Source organism: Lycium barbarum, chromosome 4, assembly GCF_019175385.1.
Source record: "Lycium barbarum isolate Lr01 chromosome 4, ASM1917538v2, whole genome shotgun sequence".
NCBI lineage: Eukaryota > Viridiplantae > Streptophyta > Magnoliopsida > Solanales > Solanaceae > Lycium > Lycium barbarum.
The window spans coordinates 10229984-10251945 of NC_083340.1; the positions used below are offsets into that span (position 1 = coordinate 10229984).

Here is a 21962-nt window from a genome sequence, read left to right on the forward strand (position 1 = left end):
CTCTTTGGCCTCGTCTTTTCATTCACAACGTCGTCATACTTATTTCTCTACTGCTAAGTAATTGGCTTAAAAGGCGAAAGCTCATTCAAATTATGTGCTTTTTTTTTATTTCAAGAATATAGTATTTTTGTATTCAAAAGTAATAAATTTTTAAACATTTCAATTTATTTTTAGATGATTTATAGTCATATAAATATTTATGTCGTTTTTTTGGTTATAAGTGTCAAAAGTCTTCCATTTTTTTTGTGAAATTTTCATGCCTAGTCAAACAACATTACATAAATTAAGATGAAAGGAGTAATAATACAATCTAATTATCAATTATTACTTTTCCGTCGCATTTTTGTTGGTACGTTTTCTTTTTTAGTTTGTCCAAGATAATATCATTTTTTCATATTTAATAGCAATTTAATTTTATATTGCTCAATTTACGGTTTTACCTTAATTAAATACTTAATAGCCACATAAAAATTTATGATTTATTTTGAATCACAAGTTTTAAATACTTTTCTGTCTTAAATTTGGTATGCAGTCAAATAAATACCACTAAATTAAAACGAAACGAGTACACAAATTTACTTATAATAAATAACCTTACAAGCAACTCAATTTTCTTTAAAGTACTTGCATAGAATTTAAATTCTCCTGTCACATTATGACTACTTGGTGGCATGATTTTGTTGAAAATCTATCATCAAATTATGTAAATATGAGCTTTGTTGATATTATCGCCCGAAATTGAATTCCAAAGACCCAAGTAAGCCAGCTAGTAAACCAGAACCTGTCTCCAACAGAGACAAATAATACGTGTCGACCAACAAATACATGCAAACTCACATTCTCACACGTAATCACCATGCACTAACCCAATCTCCTTCTCCTCTATATTTACACTCCCAACTCCTCTCTACTTTTCTACTACTACTACTCTTCATCTAAAAAAACAAGAAAAAAAATCATCTCCAAAAGTTATAAAAAAAAATAAAAAATGTCTCAGATTCATCCACGTCATGAGCAGCACCACCAGCTGTCACGCCAGGTGGCTAAGACCACCACGGCTGTGACAGTGGGTGGTTCGTTGATGGTGCTTTCTGGGCTGACTTTAGCAGCAACTGTGATTGGGCTTGTTGTGGCTACACCTTTGTTGGTTATTTTTAGCCCGGTTCTTGTACCTGCTGCCATTACGATTTTCATGATACTTGGAGGGTTGTTGGCTGCTGGAGGGTTTGGTGCTACTGCCACTTTTGTTTTCTACTGGATGTACAGGTACATTTGTCCATGTAGCATTTTTGATATGTTGCTCTATAATTTCAAAAAAAAAAAAAACATTAATCCTCTTTGATTTGATTTATTTGTTTTGATTTATGTGATATAATTTGATTAGACACATAAACTTTTAAAAAAAAATGAATTTTTGGGTACGTGTGATCTTAATCTTGCCATAACATTTCAGTAGCTAGTAAAAGCTTCTCATTAGGGCAAAATGGAAATTTGAAGTTAAATTGTTCACAAATAGAGAAATGTGTCATGTTTTTTTTTTCTTTTCAGAAATAGTATTTCTTTTTCAATTTATGTGACACTTAACTTTTTTAGTCTACTTTTCTTTTTTGTGTAACCCGCAAAAAAGAGTCATATTTCGATATTTTGAAGAAAATGTACTTTAAATTTTTTATTTTATCCTTGATGAATTGATTAATAGCCATAAATGTCTTAAGACTTCTTCCAGACAAGTTTGAAAAGTCTCTTTTATTTCTCTCTTGAATTAACATAAGTAATTAGTGTCCAGTCAGACAGTGCAACATAAAATTGGGATGGATGGAGTACCACATAAATCACAATGGAGGGAGTACGGTTTGAACTCATGATTTCCCAAAAATGTGATGTCTTCTGTAGTAAGAACCTAAGAATTTTAACTCACTAAATTTATGTTCTGGATTTGTGTTTGTGATAGGTATACCACAGGGAAGCACCCAATCGGAGCAGATAAGATAGATTATGCAAGAGATAGACTAGCGCATGCAGCCCATGAAATGAAGGAGAAAGCTGAGCAGTTGGGCCATCAGGCCCAACAACAGGTCAAGGGTACTTGAATGGGCCAGAGAGTAAATGCTTGTTTTATCCATTGCATGCCAGATGTACTTTTTCAGTTAATTTGTTTCTGTCTTAGTTCTGTGTTCAGTGTCCGATATCCTATCTCTTCGTTGGTGATGAGTCATGTGTTGTTGGATTTTGTGGTAGAGTTTATGAATGACCCTGTAACCACATTTGCTTTTGGCTTAATGGGTCATGTATGTGCATTGTTTACTTGTCTTTCGTGGTTTGCACCAAGTTAATTCCATGGTACACTTTGTTATTTGCATGAAACAAATTTGAATCCATCAAACAACAGACTTGATTCACTTCTTGCTTCTATGAATAACCAGCTTGGTACTTGTATTGGAGTCAATCAGTCAATACTAGTTATTAAGCAAAACAAAACAAGACGAAACCTAATTGAGGCATACTTTTATAGAAGTATCAAAATTGGATAGGTGACTATTTTTGACGGAACCTATTTGACGTCTATTCATGTAGAAAAGGGACAAATTGAATTAGTGACCGTTTAGACGACACACGCCTAAATGGTAAAAATTAGATAAAATTGCATCCAAAGATTGGCACATTTTTCATCGTATAAATAGTAGAACTTAGACAAATCCATTATTCAAAAGCACCTAAAGATTGAGATGTTTCTTATTGATCATCCAAGAACCCCTAATAACACAATCATGTCGAGCTTCCTAAGTTATGATTGGGTTGTGATTGGATTGATGCAACAGTTGTACATGTTATGTTAGTGATAAACTATAAATTATGATGCATCAATTGTTATGTTAATAACAATATGCAAGCAGTTAATTTGGCTATATTGTTAAGAATTGGTATAGATAAACTGCTGTGGACACCATTCATTGCTCATTTGTCGTTGGGTATGAAATGGCCTTTCTATGCTTTTTTTTTGCACGAAACATCCTTCAAAAGGACTGGTCTTTAAGTTTTGGCCCTCAAATTTGTGGTCCGTAATTTTTTATTTTCGCTAAAAGCCTCTTAGTTCCGGGTTCGAATCCCTGCTCAGTTAAAAAAAAAAATCGCAAGGCATAAGTTGTGTCTCAAACTCTGCCTTAAGTCAGAGTGGAATTTTGCAAACTTCTGCTTTAAGGCCTAATTTTGAATAAAAGTTTGGCTTAAAGGCATAAGTTGGTGCGAATCCCAACTTATGCCTTACGATTTTATTTTATTTTTTTGATTGAGCCTGAGCGTGAACCCAGGATTTCGGGGTATTAAGCAGTCAAAAATTAAAAACCACTCCCGAAGGACATTCCTGCAAATTGCCCCTTTCTTTGGTCGTTGGAAAGATAATTTTTTGTGCGGAATGCTCTTCAAACGCACTGGTCTTTAATTTTTGTCTCTCAAATTGCTGGTCTTTAATTTTTGTTCTTTGCTTAAAAAAGTGGCCGAAAATATCCCTAGGTTCTAGATTTGAACCCCGCTCGATAAAAAAAAAAAATCGCAAGGCAAAACTTTCGCGGACTCTACCTTAAGGCCTAACATTTGCCCAAAATTAGGCCTATTTGGGCAGGGCCTTAAGGCAGTGGTTTACCTTAAGGCCTAATTTTGGGCAAAAGGTAGGCCTTCTAAGCCTCATTTTCCTATGAAACTTGTCTTGTGATTTTTTTTTTCTTTTTTTGCGCGGATTGCCCGTCATTTGGGGTGGTCTTTAATTTTTGCCCTTCAAATTGGTAATCTTTAATTTTTATCCCTCGTCTAACACCCCGAGGTTGCAAGTTCGAACCCCAACTCAAGTTAAAAAAAAAAAAAATCGCTAGGCAGACTTTGCAAAATTTTGCTTGTGTCATGTAAATTCTGTCTGAAAGCAGAATTTTTGCCTGAAGGGAAAGATTTAAAGATCACCATTTTGAGGGATAAAAATTAATAATCACCCCAGCGAAAGGTAATCCTGCAAATTGCCCATTTTTTTTTTTATTGAATCGAGTTCGACTCAAAATCTCGAAGTATTAAGCGAAAGGCAAAAATTAAAACCATCAATGTTAGGGGCAAAAATTAAAGACCACCCTCGAAGAAGGGCAATCGTTCAAATTGCCCTCGAAAAGCTAGCATTAGACGGAGCCCTCCAATCTTATAAAAACCGATGACGTGTGACTTCATAGGCAATTTCCTATTAGGACTCGACCCCCCATCATCCCAAGATCAAAGAGAAAAGTCAATCGTTGCTTGATTAAGGTGCCGAAGCTAGAGCCACCTCAGTTGGATATCATAACATCAATTGTTTTAGGAAACCAATTCCTAAGGTGACAACATCTCTGACCTTGTAACCTTGTTATGGTTAAGAGTTGGTGGAAACTACCAACTTATAACAATGGTACTCCGGCCCGACAATGACGATGAATTTGCACAAAAAGAGCATGAGTTGAGGCCTAGCACCGTCACGCTTCCAATAGTAAAACTACTCATTTCTAAGGCAAACTTGATTTAACAATTGCGCTACAATAGACAAACAGGAAGTGGAGAAGAGATAACTATTTCTCCAAGGTTGTAGTGCATCTTTAGTTTAGTTTGTAAGTATTACAACAGAAGCTCAACCCAAAAGCTCTCAGTCGAGGTATATATGCAGCTGAAATGGTTCCGTGTCAAAACGTGATGCCACAAGTCCATCTTTAGCTCTTTTACATTGTACATTAGAAAACTCGCGTGGAACACCAGGGCACAGAACTCTGCGCTCATGGAGCATCACCTTTAACTCTCTTTGAAATGGCAATGATGTTGAAGTTCATCGAGTCTGGAATTTTTTGCATCATCCTTTGTATAACTTTAGCAGCATCCTGCAAGAGTCAAGAATTGCTATGATTTGAAAGGATTCAAAAGAACAATATACTACACCCAACAGTGTCGGAAAAATTTTACACTGTTATAACTAAATCATAATTCATACAAGTTCTGACCTCAATTCATCACTTAATTGTAGTGAATTTATTATGGTTAATGACCACTCAGGGAAAAACATTTTGGAGTACGCTGTGCGTTGACTTACATCAGCCCCCTGAATGAGCGTCTCAGATGTGTTCGTTCTAAATTTAATGTAACTTCTGCTGCAAATTGTAAAAGGATATAGGTTTGCATCTCCCGAGGAAACAATATGGTGCCATTGCCAAACACATTTATTGTACTACTTCCCCCGCTGTCTCATTTTGTCCGCTAGAGAGTTTTCAGCTAGTACTTGCTTAATATTCACTTTTCATGTAAAAGAGTATACCTACAAAGCCCAGATACGTGGAAACTGTGTAGATTTCCAACATGCAGGTTTTAACTGATCTCACGGTTTAAAGAGTTCAGGTTGTGGTAGATGAAGAGAATACAGGTTATGGTGGATGAGGTTCAGGTTCGTATGAAATTTGGAATTCAGACCGATTTGCCCTCACTGTTTGGTCTAACTTTCCCGAGGGTCTTTCAGAAATAGCCTCCCTACCTTCCAAGGTGGGGGTAAGGTCTGCGTACACTTTACCCTCCCCAGACCCCACATTGTGGGATTCCACTGGGTATGTTGTTGTTTGGTCTAACTTTCGTCAGCCACCAGGCTTTAAAAAGGAAAGAAACACGGAAGTTACCTGTAACAGGCTGCTTGGAGTAGATGCACCATGTGAAATTGGCCCGGACCTGTCTCCATCAAGCTCATACAGTTGTCCTGCAACGTGACACGTTTATGCAACTTCTCGTCTTCTGTAATGATTGCTTAAGGTGCAAATCTAGGAAGTTAAGGTTAATCTAGTTGATAATAACTATATCATTGCAACCCTTCCCCCCAAAAAAAAAGGAAAAAAAAAAAAAAACCCTATATCATTGCAAGTTGTTCACTACTATACAGCTTCCATTTGTATGTTCTGTGAACATATGCTTAAATTTCTCACTTGTCTCCATTTGGCCATCCTCAAAACATATGAAAAAGGGGGGGAAAGTAACCGAAGCTATTCTTGAGTTTCATAATGTAGAATTAGGTCCTTTTGCTGACCCCAGAGAGAGAGAGAGAGAGAGAGTGTGTTACCATCAACACATGTGAAGCAGATGAAATGGTCCTCCACATCCTCTCGAGCCTGCAAAAAGAATTCACCAGATTGTTGCAGACTATTAACAGACACCTTAAAGTTAACTATGATATGTATTACATAAAACATGCACTGGATGTTAAGCTAACAATCACTTTCACTATACAAAAGCTGATATAGAAGAGGTTCGTGACCTTAAAATTACATAGGAATCACTCCATTTGGATCCATACATTCAAAGTGGTAGAAAAACTGACTGAAGTTCAAGCAAAAGATGGTTTTGCTATTTTCTTATAACCAAAGACTAAACAGAATAACCACTATTTCATGTGAAGCAAACAACAAATATTGCCGGCCTTGAACCGAGATCGCCACAAATTTGGCTATGATTTTGTACGACTTGGAGAAAAAAAAATTGAACGCTGCATTTTACTCAGACCTACAATCTCGGTGCTGACATTTTTCGGTTAAATCGCATACTTCATAGAATGAGAGCAGTATTAAAAACAATGCACACTATTGTAAGCTGCAATCACCAGAGACAAAAAAAAGAAGGGCTATTTTCTTTATCTATTGCCCAAATCAGTTCAACATTTATTATTTTTATGGAGCTACATTGAAATGAATGTACTTTTTCTGCTGTTTCTTTTGCACCAAAAGAGCACCTATGTAACAGATAATAGTAGCCCCAGCTATATAAAAGAACAAAAGAACTGTGAACTTCAGGATAAAAAGATGCAGCAAATGCAAACCATACAAAGAAGGCTGTCACTCGTCCTCAAAATCCTTTAAATCAGGAAAAGCATTTCGTTTGCACCAAAAAGCTACAGCATGCTTAGCCCTACCAGTCTACCACCCTCCACTTGCTCGAATTCTTCTTCTCACCAAAGAAGGCTATTAGTCTTCCTCAACATTATTCAATAACAGAAAAAGCTTAAATATTTCTTTTGTCACAAAGCTACAGCAGGTTGACCCTATCTCCACTTTCCTGAATTCTTTTTCTAACCTCAAGACACTAGCTCTTTCGAGCTAATATCAAGTACCCTCCTCGGAATTCTAAAATATCCTCTTTCTAGATCACATTTGCTCTTCAGGAAAACAACAAGTGTACTAATGGATAACTGAAGCAGGTAAGGTCTCACACCTGACCATGGTATTTGTTCTCTTCATTTTCTAAGTGTACCAAAAGGAACAAACCAACATCAAAGTTGAAGTGAGGTACGGGAATTATAGATACAAACCCCGACAGTAAGAGGCTGTTCTTTGTCCTCTTAATTAGGTTATCATTCTTATCACCAAGTTTCAATATCCTATAATCAACTAATTATTGTTTTTATCCGATACAATTCAGCCCTAAATTGAATGAGTGCAGGATCAAATCTATATGATGTAACGAGTCTCAGGAAATGCTGCCAGTCAAGATCGGACTCCACTCAATTGTGTGTTCGCTTGAATCCAGTCAATTTACCTGTAACTCTATAATTTTTTTCCTCATTTTTTCAAAATCTGAATGTTAGATCAGAACCTGAGGAGAAGGTCTCCGTAGACTGATAAAACAATATGCATCACTATAACTGTGAAAAACACATATTCCGATAAAAGAGGCATTACATATCTTTATTAATCCAAAAAATAAAAGAAGCTACGGAACAATGTAAGAGAAACTTGCCACATGGAGAACATGAAGTTAACAAAGGGACGTAGAAGGATACACTCTTTTCAATCAGGATACTGTCCATTTCGAAGAATACAAATAAAATGTTTCTACAAATGTCTTGCAAATTTGACACAGGCACATTAAGGCAAATGAAAGGTGTGATTAACATATTAGGAGATTAGTCACTCAGAAGAGACCCGTCAATCACAATTGGTGCCACGTCATAAAGATCTCTTCCTTGTCTTTTTTCTCAGAAAAACTATAGAGATTCCAATATTTTTAAAATAAGATAACCACTAGTAGCATTAGGCATATCTTTACCTTCCCATTGAAAAGCCTATGATAAAAGCTTCCTTGCCATGTATAGACAACTTGAACTGTTTGACTTAATTCAAGGAAAAGCAACATATAGAGAAGGAAAAATAAAAAAATGGATGTTTAAACTTGTTAAAGAAGAAGGGATATAGGAGTAATACAAATGAAATATCCAATTCAAACATAGGACGCAATAGAAATTTTATAGAAGATTAACAACTAAATTGCAACTGAGGTGTCGTTGATCAAATAACAACTAACAAGAGCACCGATAGGAGGACCGCCCATGAGTTATGGGCTAAACTTGTCAACCTATGAAGACTTTGAGGAAGTATTATGCAATCAAATTTTTCGTCCATAAACTAGAGTACAACAGTGGTTTCTCAGACGAACACAAAGAGGTGCAGTTCTATAAGGTAGGTTTTGCAAATAAACCTAGACTCTTTAGCTGTCATACAAACACATAGGTCGTGGCTGAGATGGACAAAGCAAGGACATGAAGACAGTAAGTTGAAACTACAGCACATGTCAAGAATTGACCAGAATACTGCAAAGATTTTATAACAGAGCCTATCAGCAGATATAACTGTCAAAAGCAGAGAATTTACATATTCTATAACCCATAGCTTGATAAGAGAAGCCAAGTGATAAAAAGATCAACAAAACTAAAACACAATACTAATTCTAATTATTCATATCTATTTCAATATCACATCATATGCCAATTTGGTTTCCAGGGAAGTTCACGGGTTCCAATATTACAGGATATGTGTGTACAAGAAACAGCAAAAAGAAGTGCTGTCACGTGTCCAAGATGGTATAACGCATATCTGAGTCCCTAGATTTTCGAACTCCAAACTTTGGTCTTTAATTTGGAGATCGTGTGCACTTAGAAAAACTTCTCAAGAACAACATTAAGCAATGAGAACCGCCTCATTGTTGGTAACATATTTATAACTACACTGAAGAATCTGGTTTTCTTGTAAGAACACTAACACATTTCTATATAGGTCTTCAACCACCTTCCAGAATTGTATACTATCCTCAGTTGTCTGTTTACCATAGCAAAATCTTTTGAACTACATATTTTTGAAGTAATTTCTCAATTGTGGTAATAATACAACCAAGTTTTGAATGTCTCAGCAGATTCAATGTGCAGGCCCTTAAATTAACTAGAAACAAAGTCAAATATTCATAGTATCTTATGCTGGTTCAATTTTGCATGAACAAATTCATTTCTAAGTAATTTGTTCACCTCCAAAAAAATTCTTTTTGGGGGCAGGGGATCAGTTGTTCAACCAACTTTATTTAAAAACTATTTGAAGCACTCGCCATACGTCATGCTTGATTATTAATCATATTAAGCAACATTTCTAACATAAGAATTTCACTTTCTCTAGGCCAAGGGATAATATTGAAGCACTATAGATTATCAGACTTCAAACTGGTCATATGGTTCGAATTGCAAAAGAACAAATATATTTTCCCAACAATATGCAAGAGGTTTACATGAAAAGAGAACTGTCTTTCTAATATCTATAGTTGGTCACATCAGCACTACATTGTTTATTCAGAAAACTAAGAAGATACATGAATTCTAACCTCAGTGTCACCAGCAGTAGCTGCTACTGAATGAGCAACTTCCATCTCTCTATCATTTTCAAGAAATGAAGCACGCTGCATTTTGTACTCACATGTATTAGAGCTTAGTAAATACTAAGAAATGTTATGTCAGTAACCAAACTGAAACTAAACCAAAATGAATACCTCCATCGGGTCCATGCGTGCAGTTGATTTATAGAACTTGCCAAAGAATGAGCCCTCATCTATAGAGCACCAAAAAGAGTATTAGCATCGTTAGATCGATAGGAAGAGGAACGGGGTAGGAATCATGTGGAACTAGACTTAGGGATAATGTTGTAAGAGTAAAAGAAATTGATGATGGATTGTCTTACTAAGACTAGCAACACCATTAGTGTGTACGTTCAGCAAACAACATTAAATAAGGAACTAAAACTATATTCTACAAAGATATGGATATCTTGGTCCAAGGCATCTTAAATGACCAATAAATCCCTAACTGGGGGGGAGATCCAAACGGAATGAGGGTAGATATGACGGTTTCTAACATGGGAATTGAGAATATGGTTATGGTACCAAATATGAAGAAGGTTGAGTTTGCCCGGCGGATTTTTTATTCGGTTGGGGACTTGTACGTCTGTATTGGGATAAGTGCAAGATTTAGAGAACATCTAGTTTAGGAGACCTTATAATTCACCTTAAATTATAAATTATTAATTGGAATCATGACTTCGAACAGTGCCGTAGACAAAAGCTGGTATTTAAGTGGAGAAAGGTAAAGACGCCCCCGATTTTTCGGTAAAAAAAAAAAAAGATTAATTGGAATGACACGGGGCTGAATATAATAGAATGGATATAGAGTATTCATATAGTTGATTCCAACTAATAGAAGATGCAGCTACAGTGATTGATTGACAAAAAACGTAAAGGTCATTTTCAAATAATACATTCTTGAGATTAAGTCATGATGTAACCTAGAAAGCCAGTTCCTGCACTACACATCTCCTATATATGATGAATGAAACCGTTAAAAGGCAGAAACCAACATATTAGGTAACTTCCCAGTCAAGGAAACACAAGGTCATCATGAGGAATGCAATGCACTTGTCTCGGGTTGTACTATGATAACATATTTGATGCAAACAATAGATATTTACATAACAAGGACCAGTTCATGGCATGACAATTAATACGACGTACCAAGTTTTATCTCTGAGGTGATATTCCCGATAGCATGAAGTAGGCCTATTGTTCCACATGCATTTCCCACCGTTTGTTTCATGAAGTAAACTGTACTAGTGGGGTCCTGCACCTGCAAGCTACTCGCATGAATAACTCCTAATTTAAAATCATGCAGCCCAATATAAGATACATTTAACAGTTAAAGCACTCATACATTGCAATACCAATCAGTCAAAGAAAGGGAAGGGAGACATTGTCAAGGATGTTAGGAAATATTTTCGGAGAAGAGAATGATGCACTTGACTGCATTTATGTGATAGATCTTTAAAATCCAATTTAGCACCAAATTCTATCATATTGCAATGTCTACCAACTCATTCACTAACACACACTACCAGTGGGGTGAAATAGTAGCTGATTCAGATAAAACACAACTTAGAAGAACTAATCAAAGATTCGACAGTAGCAAGAAGTCAAGAAAAATTAAAATGAGGATAAAACCAAAGATACTGAGAATTTAGGTTCCCAGACATCTAGCATAGGAGGTCATGCAGGCAACCGCCTATTCAGCCAGCAAGTAAAGCTTCCCAATTAAACTAAAATCTGCCCAAGAGGATCAACAATGGACAATGTTACGCAATGAATTACATAACAGTGAAGCAGATGCAATGATGTTATCAAGTAACAACCAACTCAGAACAGCAAATTCAGTGTTAAGAGACATCAAAACGTGGCCAACCAAATAATTCTTAATAAAAATCAAAGGGTGATGATGAAAGCACTGCATTCATAACTTAATAACAAGGTATAGTTCATAAAGATAAGACCATGAGCTCATGACGGTCACCTTTGTTTGGCTGTCTTCCTTTACTCTCTCTGCTTCAATCTGAAAACAAATGGCACGTAATTAATGACCTAACAAAAAACGAGAAGAAAAAAAAGAGTACAAAATCAATACTTTTTCCCTTTTTTGATCAAGAAATAGTCTTATTCCCCAGTTACAACATACCTGTGGTGTGAGGGGAAAGAGAAACAAAACAGCAAGGACCGGCTTGGGCACCATTTCCAGAAGTTCTTCTTCCAACCCATAAACATCATAGCACTCTGCATCATCCGGTGGAACACCAAGACCCCAAATGAACTGCTCAATTAAACCAAAAAACATATAACAAAATAAAGTCAATAAGTAACATTATCTCGATTGACCCTTTCATGTACATGGTTTTTCCCCTTCTCTCGTGGATCGATAGACAATAAACGTGTAGATTCGAAACCTGCTTGTCAGCCTAGGCACATTATTGAAGTGGGTGACCATCTCATCTAAAAGCTTAAGCTATTAAAGAGTGCACACTTTATTTGCCTAATTATATTCTCAACACGCCCCTCACGTGCCGGCCTGATTTTTTTTTTCCATGGGTCAAGCACGTGCAAATTCTTTTTGATAATGAGTGGCGGTAAGATTCAATCTCAGGATCTCTGCCTATTCTGATATCATATTGAAGTGTGTGAACATCTCACCTAAAAGCTTCAACTGTAGCTGAAAGAGTGCACACTTTATTTACTTAATTATATTCTCAACAGACATAGTTAAGTCTAGGCTGCATTAAGTAGTTCTTTTCAGACAAAATAAGATCAAACAGTTGATAAAGGTGAAAGAAACTTAACCTTATCATCCTATGGGTCGGTTAAATAACACTTGAGCAAGTGATCAACTTATTAAATAAGAAATACTAAAATCAATATATTTGGAAGTCAATTCAATGAAGCCTAAATTGCGATGATCGCATACAGGCCAAAAAAAAAAAGAAAAGTTTTTACTACCAAATAAACTCAAGAACTGTTGAAACTTCATTTCCAAGAAACCCCAGAAAAGATTTAACTCGAAGAGATGGACATATAAAACAGATTGGCAAAAAAAGATTACACCTGATTCATGACATCAGGGTTGGCTTCAAGAGGAAGCCATTTTTTAGCAGAAAGACTTTCAGCCATGATGGATTCCTTAATTCTTTTTGCTCTCTCTCTTTTCTTGAAATTATTACAGGTAGTGTACAGTATGGAAACTCTGGAGCGGTCTCTTGCCTATATATTAATTTCAAAAAAAAAAAAAAAACTTAACAGCACCATGTGTTTACGCGAAATTGTGCCATGTGTTTACGCGAAATTGTGCCATGTGTTTCTGTTTACAGTGAGGATAAATATTTACATTATCATTTTCTTTCTTCCCCGCTTTTTTCCACTTTCCGTACAATTTTATATAAATATATGGTTTGCCTTTGAAAGATGTCCCTTTTAATTGTAGAATTATCAAAAGTATTCAAATTGGAAATATGTAAATGTGTTCAAATATTGTAAATATTCCTAGATCGCACCTTGGGACATTATAACACATAAGCTTAGCTAAACCTTCATGTCTCTCTTACATGTTCTATCTTGTGATATTGTATTCCCAAGTCGGATTTTTATATTGTTGTAACATCTGTTTTCTTAGCCATTTATATAGGAAAACACAGTTTCCACAACACCACCAACAAAAAACAGTGATTGTTACATTCTTTTTCCTTCTCTTTTATAAGTAAGGAAATATAAACATCCCAATCTTAGGAATTCTATAATTGTCGAATACCGCTACCTGAAGATTAAAGCAGTTGTCTTTATTATATTGATCCTTTTCTTTTTTACTTTTAACTTCATGATAGCGTGGCGTTCACCAATTGAAGATCTTTTTACCACGGAACGTTTTTTGTGATCAGTCGATTTAAAAAATAAAAGTTTTATTGCCGTATACTGAAGGATAGCACATCAAGCCTTAGCCTAAAGATTCCGGTAGTTCCAAAGAATCACATTATAGTCTTATATTTGTGTTATACGACAACAATTAGCATTTCGATTTTGCTTCACTATGCAAGGAACATTAAGAATTGCTCCTTAAAACTTAAAAGCCTGTGCTCACGGGTTCAAAGCGTGAAAACAGTCTTGTTTACATAAATGCAAATAAGAATATGCGTACATTAGACTCCCACTAGTCGGAAGCACGTTGTTCATGAATGCACGTTGTTGTCGTATCATCGAAGTGGTAGACAAAGTTGGCACAACGCGCAACACTAAGACATGATGAATTAGATAACATATAAATGGAGTATTTTTTGTTTGGTTTTCGTTATGAATGATCAGTTTATCTATTGGGTGTGTTTATAATCTGTTTATTCACCCTTGTACCTAGGTTTTCTCCTCTCAGCAAATGCAGCAAGGCCTTCTAAACGATCTTCTGTGTCTAACAGTTGCTCGTAGCAATCCCGCTCCAAAGCTAAACCTGATTGCATATCTAGCTCCACTCCTTTGTCAATCGCACATTTTGCCATCCTTAAAGCCAGCGGACCCTGTCATAGAATATATATCAGTTGACATGCAAAAGACTGAGCATAAAAAGAGAGTCTTTAGAGCATACACTTCAATATTTATCTTAAGGAAAAAGGAAGGCTGTATACATAAGGAAAGGTATGGATTTAGTAGATGCTATCATATTGTTTTTACGCCTGACTAGTATCAGTAGAATCTTTCTTCTGATAAACTAGAATCAACAGAACTTTTTGAGTTGATTACTCTATCCTTATAGTTGTACATGAATAAAGTGAAACATTCACTGGACCCTGGACATTGAATTGAGCTTCTAGGATGGAAAGCATGTGCAAATAACTAAATGTGGCTTTTACTTGTTCTTTTCACTCTGCCTTAGCTCCCTAATAATCCAACTCAAAATCATTTCAATCTCTCTGGAAACCAGAAATATTCAGAAGCTCGTGAAACAGAAAGGTTGCAGTTCTCGCATGTAGAAAACTTAAGCTTCTCTTTCAATAAAATGCATGAAAAAGGAAAAAAAAAAAAAAAAAGGGAAAGAACAATAGAGCAATACTTGTTGGCTTTGTGGACTTGACAACAAATAGCTATAAATTGGAAAGGAATGGGAAAAAGAACAAAGAAATCCGAAGCAACCAACTGTTGGTATAATCAATGATCACCCACCTAAGATAAAACAAGATGGGAAAAGGAAAAGACAAAGGCAGAAAGAAAACCAGTCACAAAAGAAGAAGGTGCACAAAGAGGAAAACAAACAAGCATAGGATTAGTAAATGCATTAACTTAAGGTCCAAGGAAGACGATGAAATTCCAAAGAAGAGCCTTATAGGGTGCATCCCCCATAACAGGTGAAAAGGATACAAAAAATTTCTCGTGTCAAAATTACTTCTAATGAATCTTTAGATTACCGACAATTATCTGTGTAGTGTACAGTTTGGTTTATGGATATTTTTCTGTTCTTTATACGAAGTGGTGAAGCCCTTTAGTGTTTCTTTTCTTCTAGTTCCTGACTAAATTGCTATAGGAAGTCATAAAGGGTGGCACACTGGATAAATACATCAAACATGATGTATCTCAATAACTAAAGTCTTAACCTTCTGATTAATATCCCTGGCAAGTTCAAGTGCCTTGAGACGAGCCTCACCAGCAGGAACGCAGTAATTGACAAGCCCTGCATGACAAGTATTATTCATTCTAAGAACTTGGAAAAGAAAACCATAGGAAAGTGGAGATCAGGGTCCAATATTCCAGCATAGGCAAAAATGTTAGTAGAAGATTTCATTCTATCTGCCTAAACCTTGGTGACTACTGTTATTCACCTGTACTGTGGCAGCACGCAGGTAACCCAATGGAATTGTCGAGGGGGTTGCGGACATCACTTTTTATTTGTATTAACAAGAGATACGGGGGACCCGGGGGGGGGGGGGGGGGGGGGGGAGGAGCAAAGGAACCCTGTCTCTTGACAAATGAGCTCTGACAAGTCACACACGTACCTATTGATCCAGCATCTTTCCCACTTATCTTTCGGCCGGTAAATATTATATCTTTTGCAATTGATTTTCCAACCAATCTAGGAAGCCGTTGTGTTCCTCCTGCTCTATAAATTACAAGTATGGAATAAAGGATACCATTAAGAGAACATCTTATGCAGAATATTTAAAGTGACTTCCGAAGTTGGAAACTTATGAATAGTAAAAATCTATGTTACTCGGACTCTTCAAAAATGGACACAGGTGCATGTTGGATCCTCAAAAAGTAGTGCATTTTTAAAGGATCCGACACAGGTGCGGCATCATTTTTGGAGAGTCCGAGCAACATAGATTAAAAATGATGAAGTGACAGCAAGAGAGTAGCAATGTCCAGCTGGTCTGATAAAATTAGAACATAAAACATCCTTCACCGAATTTAAGGTTTTTGTATAAGCAAACCTATAATGTTTAATTGAGGCATACCCTGGTATTATAGCTAGTCCTGTTTCAGGTAAGCCCAACACTGCATCTTCACCTGGGTAACACATCATCAAACTAGAGAGGAAGAAAGAGAAAATATGGCATAAACTCAGAAATGCAAGAAGAACGTACCACATATCCGGATATCACAAGACATGGCCATTTCAAGTCCCCCGCCCAATGCTGTACCCTCAATGGCAGCAATTGTAGGGATATGAAGAGCCTGAGTAAAAGAATATTTACTCAAAAAGAGAAAAGAAAAGAGGAGGATATGTACAACTGGTCAATCAAAATAATAACTTCTCATCCAAAAAAAGAACTTCTGCTTGAACTTTAAGGCTCTATGATCTTTAATATATTAAAAGAAACAGCATTACAAGTCATGTACCTCCAAAAAGGAAAATGTTGATCGCAAAGTGTTTACAAAATCCTGTACTTCCGATGGAGTCATAGTTTTTCGTTCCTACATCGCAAATGCCAATCAATTGAATTAGCTATCATTAAGTTGACAGCACAGCATGGATAACAAACAGCAGAAATACTACTAAGTGCATAAATCAACATCTGATACTAAAAACATCAGTTTATGCAATCATCCCCACAAAGAAAACTGCATCTGCAAAGATGTTTAGGGCACACGGAGGATGCACTTGCGAAGCCCAGATAGATCAAAGAACAAAGAAACCTATCAACATTGAAATTTGTATGTTCGGCAGATGTCTCTTAGCTTGTGAATTTTTATTATTCTTGTCAACATGTCATGCTATACAAATAAGCGATCTTTCAAAAGACAACATCACACTACAGAGACAACCCACAAAAACAGCTAATTTAAAATGACAAAAAAGATAAAACATTTCTAGTTCTAAAACTTGGAGCTTTAGTTCTTACAGTTTCAGTGCTTCCCAAAGCACCCTATTAGTTACTTTTTTCTTTATTGATCGCCTCATAATAAGCTTTTTTCCTTGGTGGGATTTGTGCTAGTGAGAGTATCAGGTACCTCATTGAATTAGTCAAGGTGCTTGCAAGCTAGCCTAGAGACCGTGGTTATAAAAATATCTTTGTTTTTTAATAAGGTAGACCCCCACCGAACTCCCTCCCAGAGGCCAAAAGTGCCTTTCCGCATTCCCCCCTCTGGTGATTTGAACCATCAAATTTCATGGCTGGCGCTATAAGCTTTTGTCCTCATCAAACTCCAAAATGAAGAGGAGAAATAACAGAACGGAAGATGTAATATCTGCAAAGTGTGACACTGCTTGCAAGAAATATACATTGTTAAAAAACACAACATAAGCGAAGCTGTTCTACCTTCAAATCAGCTCCAGCACAAAACACTTTCGGAACCGAGCTGCAGATCATCAAAACATTTGCTGAACGTTCATTACTCACTGTTTCAAATGCATGTTGTAATCCTCTTAACATATCCTTTCCAATTGCATTTCTCGTTGCAGGCCTATCCAATTTAACCTCCAAAATCCCTGCAATTGTAACCAAGTGAAAAGTTGTTTTGATTCCCCAAATACAAACAGTATGCTATTAGCGCTTAGCAAAATTTTGAGTTTATGGATTCTAAAAAATTATCTATACATATTTAATGGTTTTCTTAAAACAAGTACAGGCTCTAGCGGGTTCTGAATAATCATCTAATACAAATATAGGGTGCGGGTTAAAGCTGCTGGATTCTACTAAACCCATAGGTAGAAATGGAGTTGATTTCTCAGATGGTCACTCAACTAATAGTGTTATTACCTCAGAAAGTTACTTTCTTCATGAAGAAATTGGAATTTTCACTTTTTTTACAGAATATTATTTCGGAAAAAAACTGTTTGGACATAGAATTGTTATAATTTTCTGGAATTCATCTTGAAGCTGAATTTCAGCGGAATTCGAAAACCTCCGAAAAAAATGTTTCCGTAATTTGCACTCTAAGTAGGCGTTTGGCCATGAAAACCAAATATTTTTCACTTTATTTGGTATTTTGGAGTCGAAGTCGAAGTCGAAGTCGAAGTTGGAGTTGAAGATAGAGTTGTGTTTGGTTATAGTTTTTGGAAAGAATATTTGGTTACTTGAATGTATTGAAAGTGAAAAAAGTAAAAACAAGTTTTTTGATGTTTTTCAAATTCCAAATACAACTTCAAGTGGCATTTGGAAATTCCATGGCCAACCGTTGATTTCCAAATAAAGTAAAAACGTTTTTCAGAAAAAAGTGAAAAATTTTCATGGCCAAACGGGCCCTAAATCACTCACAAAAATTTGAAGAACTCCAATTTGTATTCATGTTCAGACACAACTCCAATTTTCAAATACCATTTTCAACTTGAAAATGAATACTGCATCGCTCCCAATTTATGCAAAGGTGTTTGACTGCGCACGAAATTTAATAAATAAAGAAATCACTTTTCAAACTTATGGTATAAAATAAGCCACAACTATTGGCCTTAATCGATTTTCTCAATTATTTAATAATAATTAATACCAATTTTAGTATTTGGACTTGTGTATCTGTAAATAATCTCATTAAGGTAAAATAGAGATTTTAAAGTTAAATTGTACTAAACGAGTAGTAAAGAGAAGTAACGAGTGGAATTACCGGAGTCGGAATCGGAAAGTGTTTCCAATTTAACGGATTGAGAAGCGGACTGTAAGATGAGATTTCTATGACTCTGAAATTGCCATTTTTGGACTCCATACTTTGAATTCCTGTGAACAAGTAAATAACTGGAGAAGTAGCGTTTTGGTCGCTTCAAACAATGTTCCCCAATGGATTTAGCTATGCCCACAAATGCAACTACCATTGCCCAAAAAAAAAAAAAAAAAAAACAACAGATTTTGAAGTACAGATATATCAACTAAAGTTATTTATGTTGAAACACAAGTTTTTTTTTTTTTTATTTCCTTCTCTCTTTGATCCTTCTTTTTAACCTTAAGGGTTCGTTTGGCAGTAGACAATATTATCTCAGATTATAATTTTGAGATTAATATATCCCATTTAAGAGATGGAATAAAATAATTTCAGAATTAATGGGATAAGATAAGGCATCTCATCTTTTAAATTTTGATGCACTTTATATTTTATTTGATATAAGATACAAATTTATTTCAGAATAAATTTATATTTTTTACCAAATCTAATACAAAATTAATCTCACATTTAGTGTTAGGATATCCTAAGCTGATACCATGTACCAAATGACCCCTAACAATTAACACTACTACCTACCTAACTGATTTTCTTTTTCTCTTTTTGGAGGAAGACTACCTAAACTGATTTCGTAATTTCTCCACACTCCCCATTATTATTAAATCATCCTGATTGATAGTATAACTAATCTGAATTAATATTATCGTGTTTAATGATAAGATTTGAGAGTAAGGATAAAATTAAAAATATATATAATATTCTCTTGAGTTTAAAATGGACAATTAAGCGAAAAACTATTCTTAATATATTTGGATAATTAAAAAAGAGATAGCACGAAGTTTAAGAAAGTAAATAATACTTTTGAATCTTGTGATTTTAAAGAGATAAGGGTCATAAACACATTCCAACTATCATTTTTTTGAGTTTCATACCTAAACTATCAAAAGGTTGAGAAAACTACTTAAACTATTACTATCTAGTTTGCAAACTGAAAAATAATAATTGTTGTAGAACATATCAAAAAATTATAGAAAATAAAAAAAAAATAGTTTAAAAAATGGAAAGGTTATTTAAAAAAAAATTGATTATTTAGTTTTCACATTTTAAAAAAAAATCAAATTTTCCATTTCTTAAATCATTTTTTTCCTGATTTTCTAAATATTTTGATATTCTTTTACAAAAAATATTATTTTTTCATTTTTTTAAATCCAGATTTTATTAAATAATGCATGTTTTTAAAAAAAATATACAATTTTTTTATAAAAAATATTATTTTTTAATTTCCATGTAGGTGCCAGCATAGCATTACTTATGCTATGTGGATAAGTTTTTTGAGAAAATTTAAGTTTCACTTGCCTTTTGAAAAATGAGTTTACACATTTAGTTCAGGTGTGTTTTGCAAACTAAATAGTGATAGTTTAGGTAGTTTTTTCAACCTTATGATAGTTTAGGTACGAAATTAAAAAAAAATGATAGTTAAGGTGTGTTTTTGATCCTTATCTCGATCTTAAATTAAAGATTTGTAGAATATATAAAAATGTCATATGTCACGAGGAAATTTGAAATTAAAGAGTCTCTAAAAAAAAATAAAGAGATAATCTTTTAAACGGACTAAAAAGAAAATTAAGATAAATATTTTGAAATGGATGGAATTCTATTTTTGACATGAGAAAGAAATTACTTCTTCTTTTCAGTATGAGAGCATTTAGGTGGATCCGGTATCATCTTTTCAAATTTCAAAACATAAAGCTCACTTGTCAGGACTTGAAAACCATAGCATTAAAATGAGCAGTAAAACAGAAGCATAAACGAAATGTAACGGTATGATTTGTGGAACCTAGATGGAGCAGCACGACCACCAAACTTGTTGGGCTCACATCGTGGAGGATCAGTAACAAGCAAAGTCCTATCATATCGCACAAGTATATCCTTAATCTCCTTCTTAGATTGTTCATCAACATACTTGTGGTAAAACGCAACAAGTGCCTTGGCGATGGATTCACGAATAGCGTAGATTTGTGAAGTGTGACCTCCACCTTTCACACGGATCCTCATATCCACTGCAGCATAACGGTGTCGTCCTAACAGTAAAATAGGTTCGACGGCCTTGTACCTGAGAATTTCAGGTTGGACAAGCTCGATAGGAACACCGTTGATTTTGATCACACGTTTGCAGTGTGTCACTGCTACTGCTGTCTTCTTCCGCCCGAAACATTGCACTGTTGCAGCCGCCGCCTCCATTGTTGTTCTTTTTCTCTGCTTTTGCTTTTGCTTTGTGGTGAAAGGTTATTACCCTAGGTCTACATAGAAAGTATCACTATATTTCTTTAAAACGAAATAGAAGAAAACAAAATATTTAAAAACAATCCACTCAAACATGGAAACAATATGTAATTAAGGTGGCATCTCCATCCAAATCATAAGATTGACAATCTAATTTTTTATTTGTCCATTTATCATATGATGTTTTGACCCGCCTAACTAAATTGCGCGTTCTGGATGGTCTTGAAACCAATCATAGAGTCCCAATGCTCCCATTCTCCATAAGGACTAAGGAAGTATTTTGTCACGGGTGCATAGTAGTACTGACAGTATTTTTAGGGAGTTCCAGTAACATATTTTTGGAACACTGTAACTACAAAGGAGGACCAAGATTTGGTTTATTCTTCAGAGGACACCTCCACTTTCCTACAGTTTCCATTGCACTAACAAGGGATTGTTTCGTCCTCAGGCTAGTTAAGTAGGGACTATTTTGTTGTGAATTATAGTAATTGAACTGGTAAACGACGAATAATACACGAATGTTATGCAGGCTATACTTTCGCAGTGCATTCAGTTGAACAAAACCACTGTCCTGCAGTCTCTCACTATATGCGGTTCCCCTAAAAGTCCTTTCAGGAGATAGTTCATTGACTAAAGTTGAGTTATTACTCCCATCAGCTTCCTGATCTTGCTGAATATTACAACAGAGAAAGGAAATTTCACTTGAACTTAGTATGAAGTGTTACTTATTGTACTTCTTAGCAACGGAGTAATAATTGTATGATAAGAACAAATGAATATAAGATCCAGATGTTTTCACAACACCTTTTAAAACTATAACCAAGAAGCAGATTTAATTCCTTGATCTTCTCCACAAATCAAGCAAACTGAAGACTTTGATATATTTTGCAAGTCAGATA

At 35.3% G+C, this 21962-nt stretch overlaps 4 protein-coding genes across 5 annotated transcripts; 1 reads left to right on the forward strand and 3 right to left on the reverse strand.

The window, feature by feature from the left end:
* Positions 1–911: 911 nt before the first annotated feature.
* Positions 912–2353, forward strand: LOC132635158 (oleosin Cor a 13-like). Its single transcript, XM_060351427.1, has 2 exons — positions 912–1266; positions 1952–2353. The coding sequence occupies exons 1-2, from the start codon at positions 989–991 to the stop codon at positions 2088–2090; spliced, it is 417 nt and encodes a 138-aa protein (XP_060207410.1). The 5' UTR covers positions 912–988; the 3' UTR covers positions 2091–2353.
* A 2131-nt stretch (positions 2354–4484) lies between these two features.
* On the reverse strand, positions 4485–12917 carry LOC132635161 (ubiquitin carboxyl-terminal hydrolase 3-like). Of its 2 annotated transcripts, none has more exons than XM_060351430.1 (9): positions 12760–12917; positions 11843–11974; positions 11681–11719; positions 10852–10957; positions 9838–9896; positions 9673–9747; positions 6098–6146; positions 5664–5740; positions 4485–4880 (listed from the first exon to the last, which is right to left on the reverse strand). In XM_060351430.1, exons 1-9 carry the CDS (start codon positions 12823–12825, stop codon positions 4779–4781), a joined length of 705 nt encoding a protein of 234 aa, XP_060207413.1. In that variant the 5' UTR covers positions 12826–12917; the 3' UTR covers positions 4485–4778. The 2 variants fall into 2 exon arrangements, with proteins under 2 accessions (XP_060207413.1, XP_060207412.1); XM_060351429.1 differs by having other exon boundaries at positions 10852–10963.
* An 844-nt stretch (positions 12918–13761) lies between these two features.
* Positions 13762–19025, reverse strand: LOC132635160 (probable enoyl-CoA hydratase 2, mitochondrial). The gene is made up of 8 exons (XM_060351428.1): positions 18730–19025; positions 17448–17617; positions 16528–16602; positions 16272–16362; positions 16143–16194; positions 15684–15787; positions 15285–15361; positions 13762–14213 (listed from the first exon to the last, which is right to left on the reverse strand). The coding sequence occupies exons 1-8, from the start codon at positions 18932–18934 to the stop codon at positions 14037–14039; spliced, it is 951 nt and encodes a 316-aa protein (XP_060207411.1). The 5' UTR covers positions 18935–19025; the 3' UTR covers positions 13762–14036.
* A 1519-nt stretch (positions 19026–20544) lies between these two features.
* LOC132638181 (small ribosomal subunit protein uS9-like) lies at positions 20545–21036 on the reverse strand. Its single transcript, XM_060355150.1, has one exon. The coding sequence runs from the start codon at positions 21019–21021 to the stop codon at positions 20560–20562; it is 462 nt and encodes a 153-aa protein (XP_060211133.1). The 5' UTR covers positions 21022–21036; the 3' UTR covers positions 20545–20559.
* Positions 21037–21962: the final 926 nt, after the last annotated feature.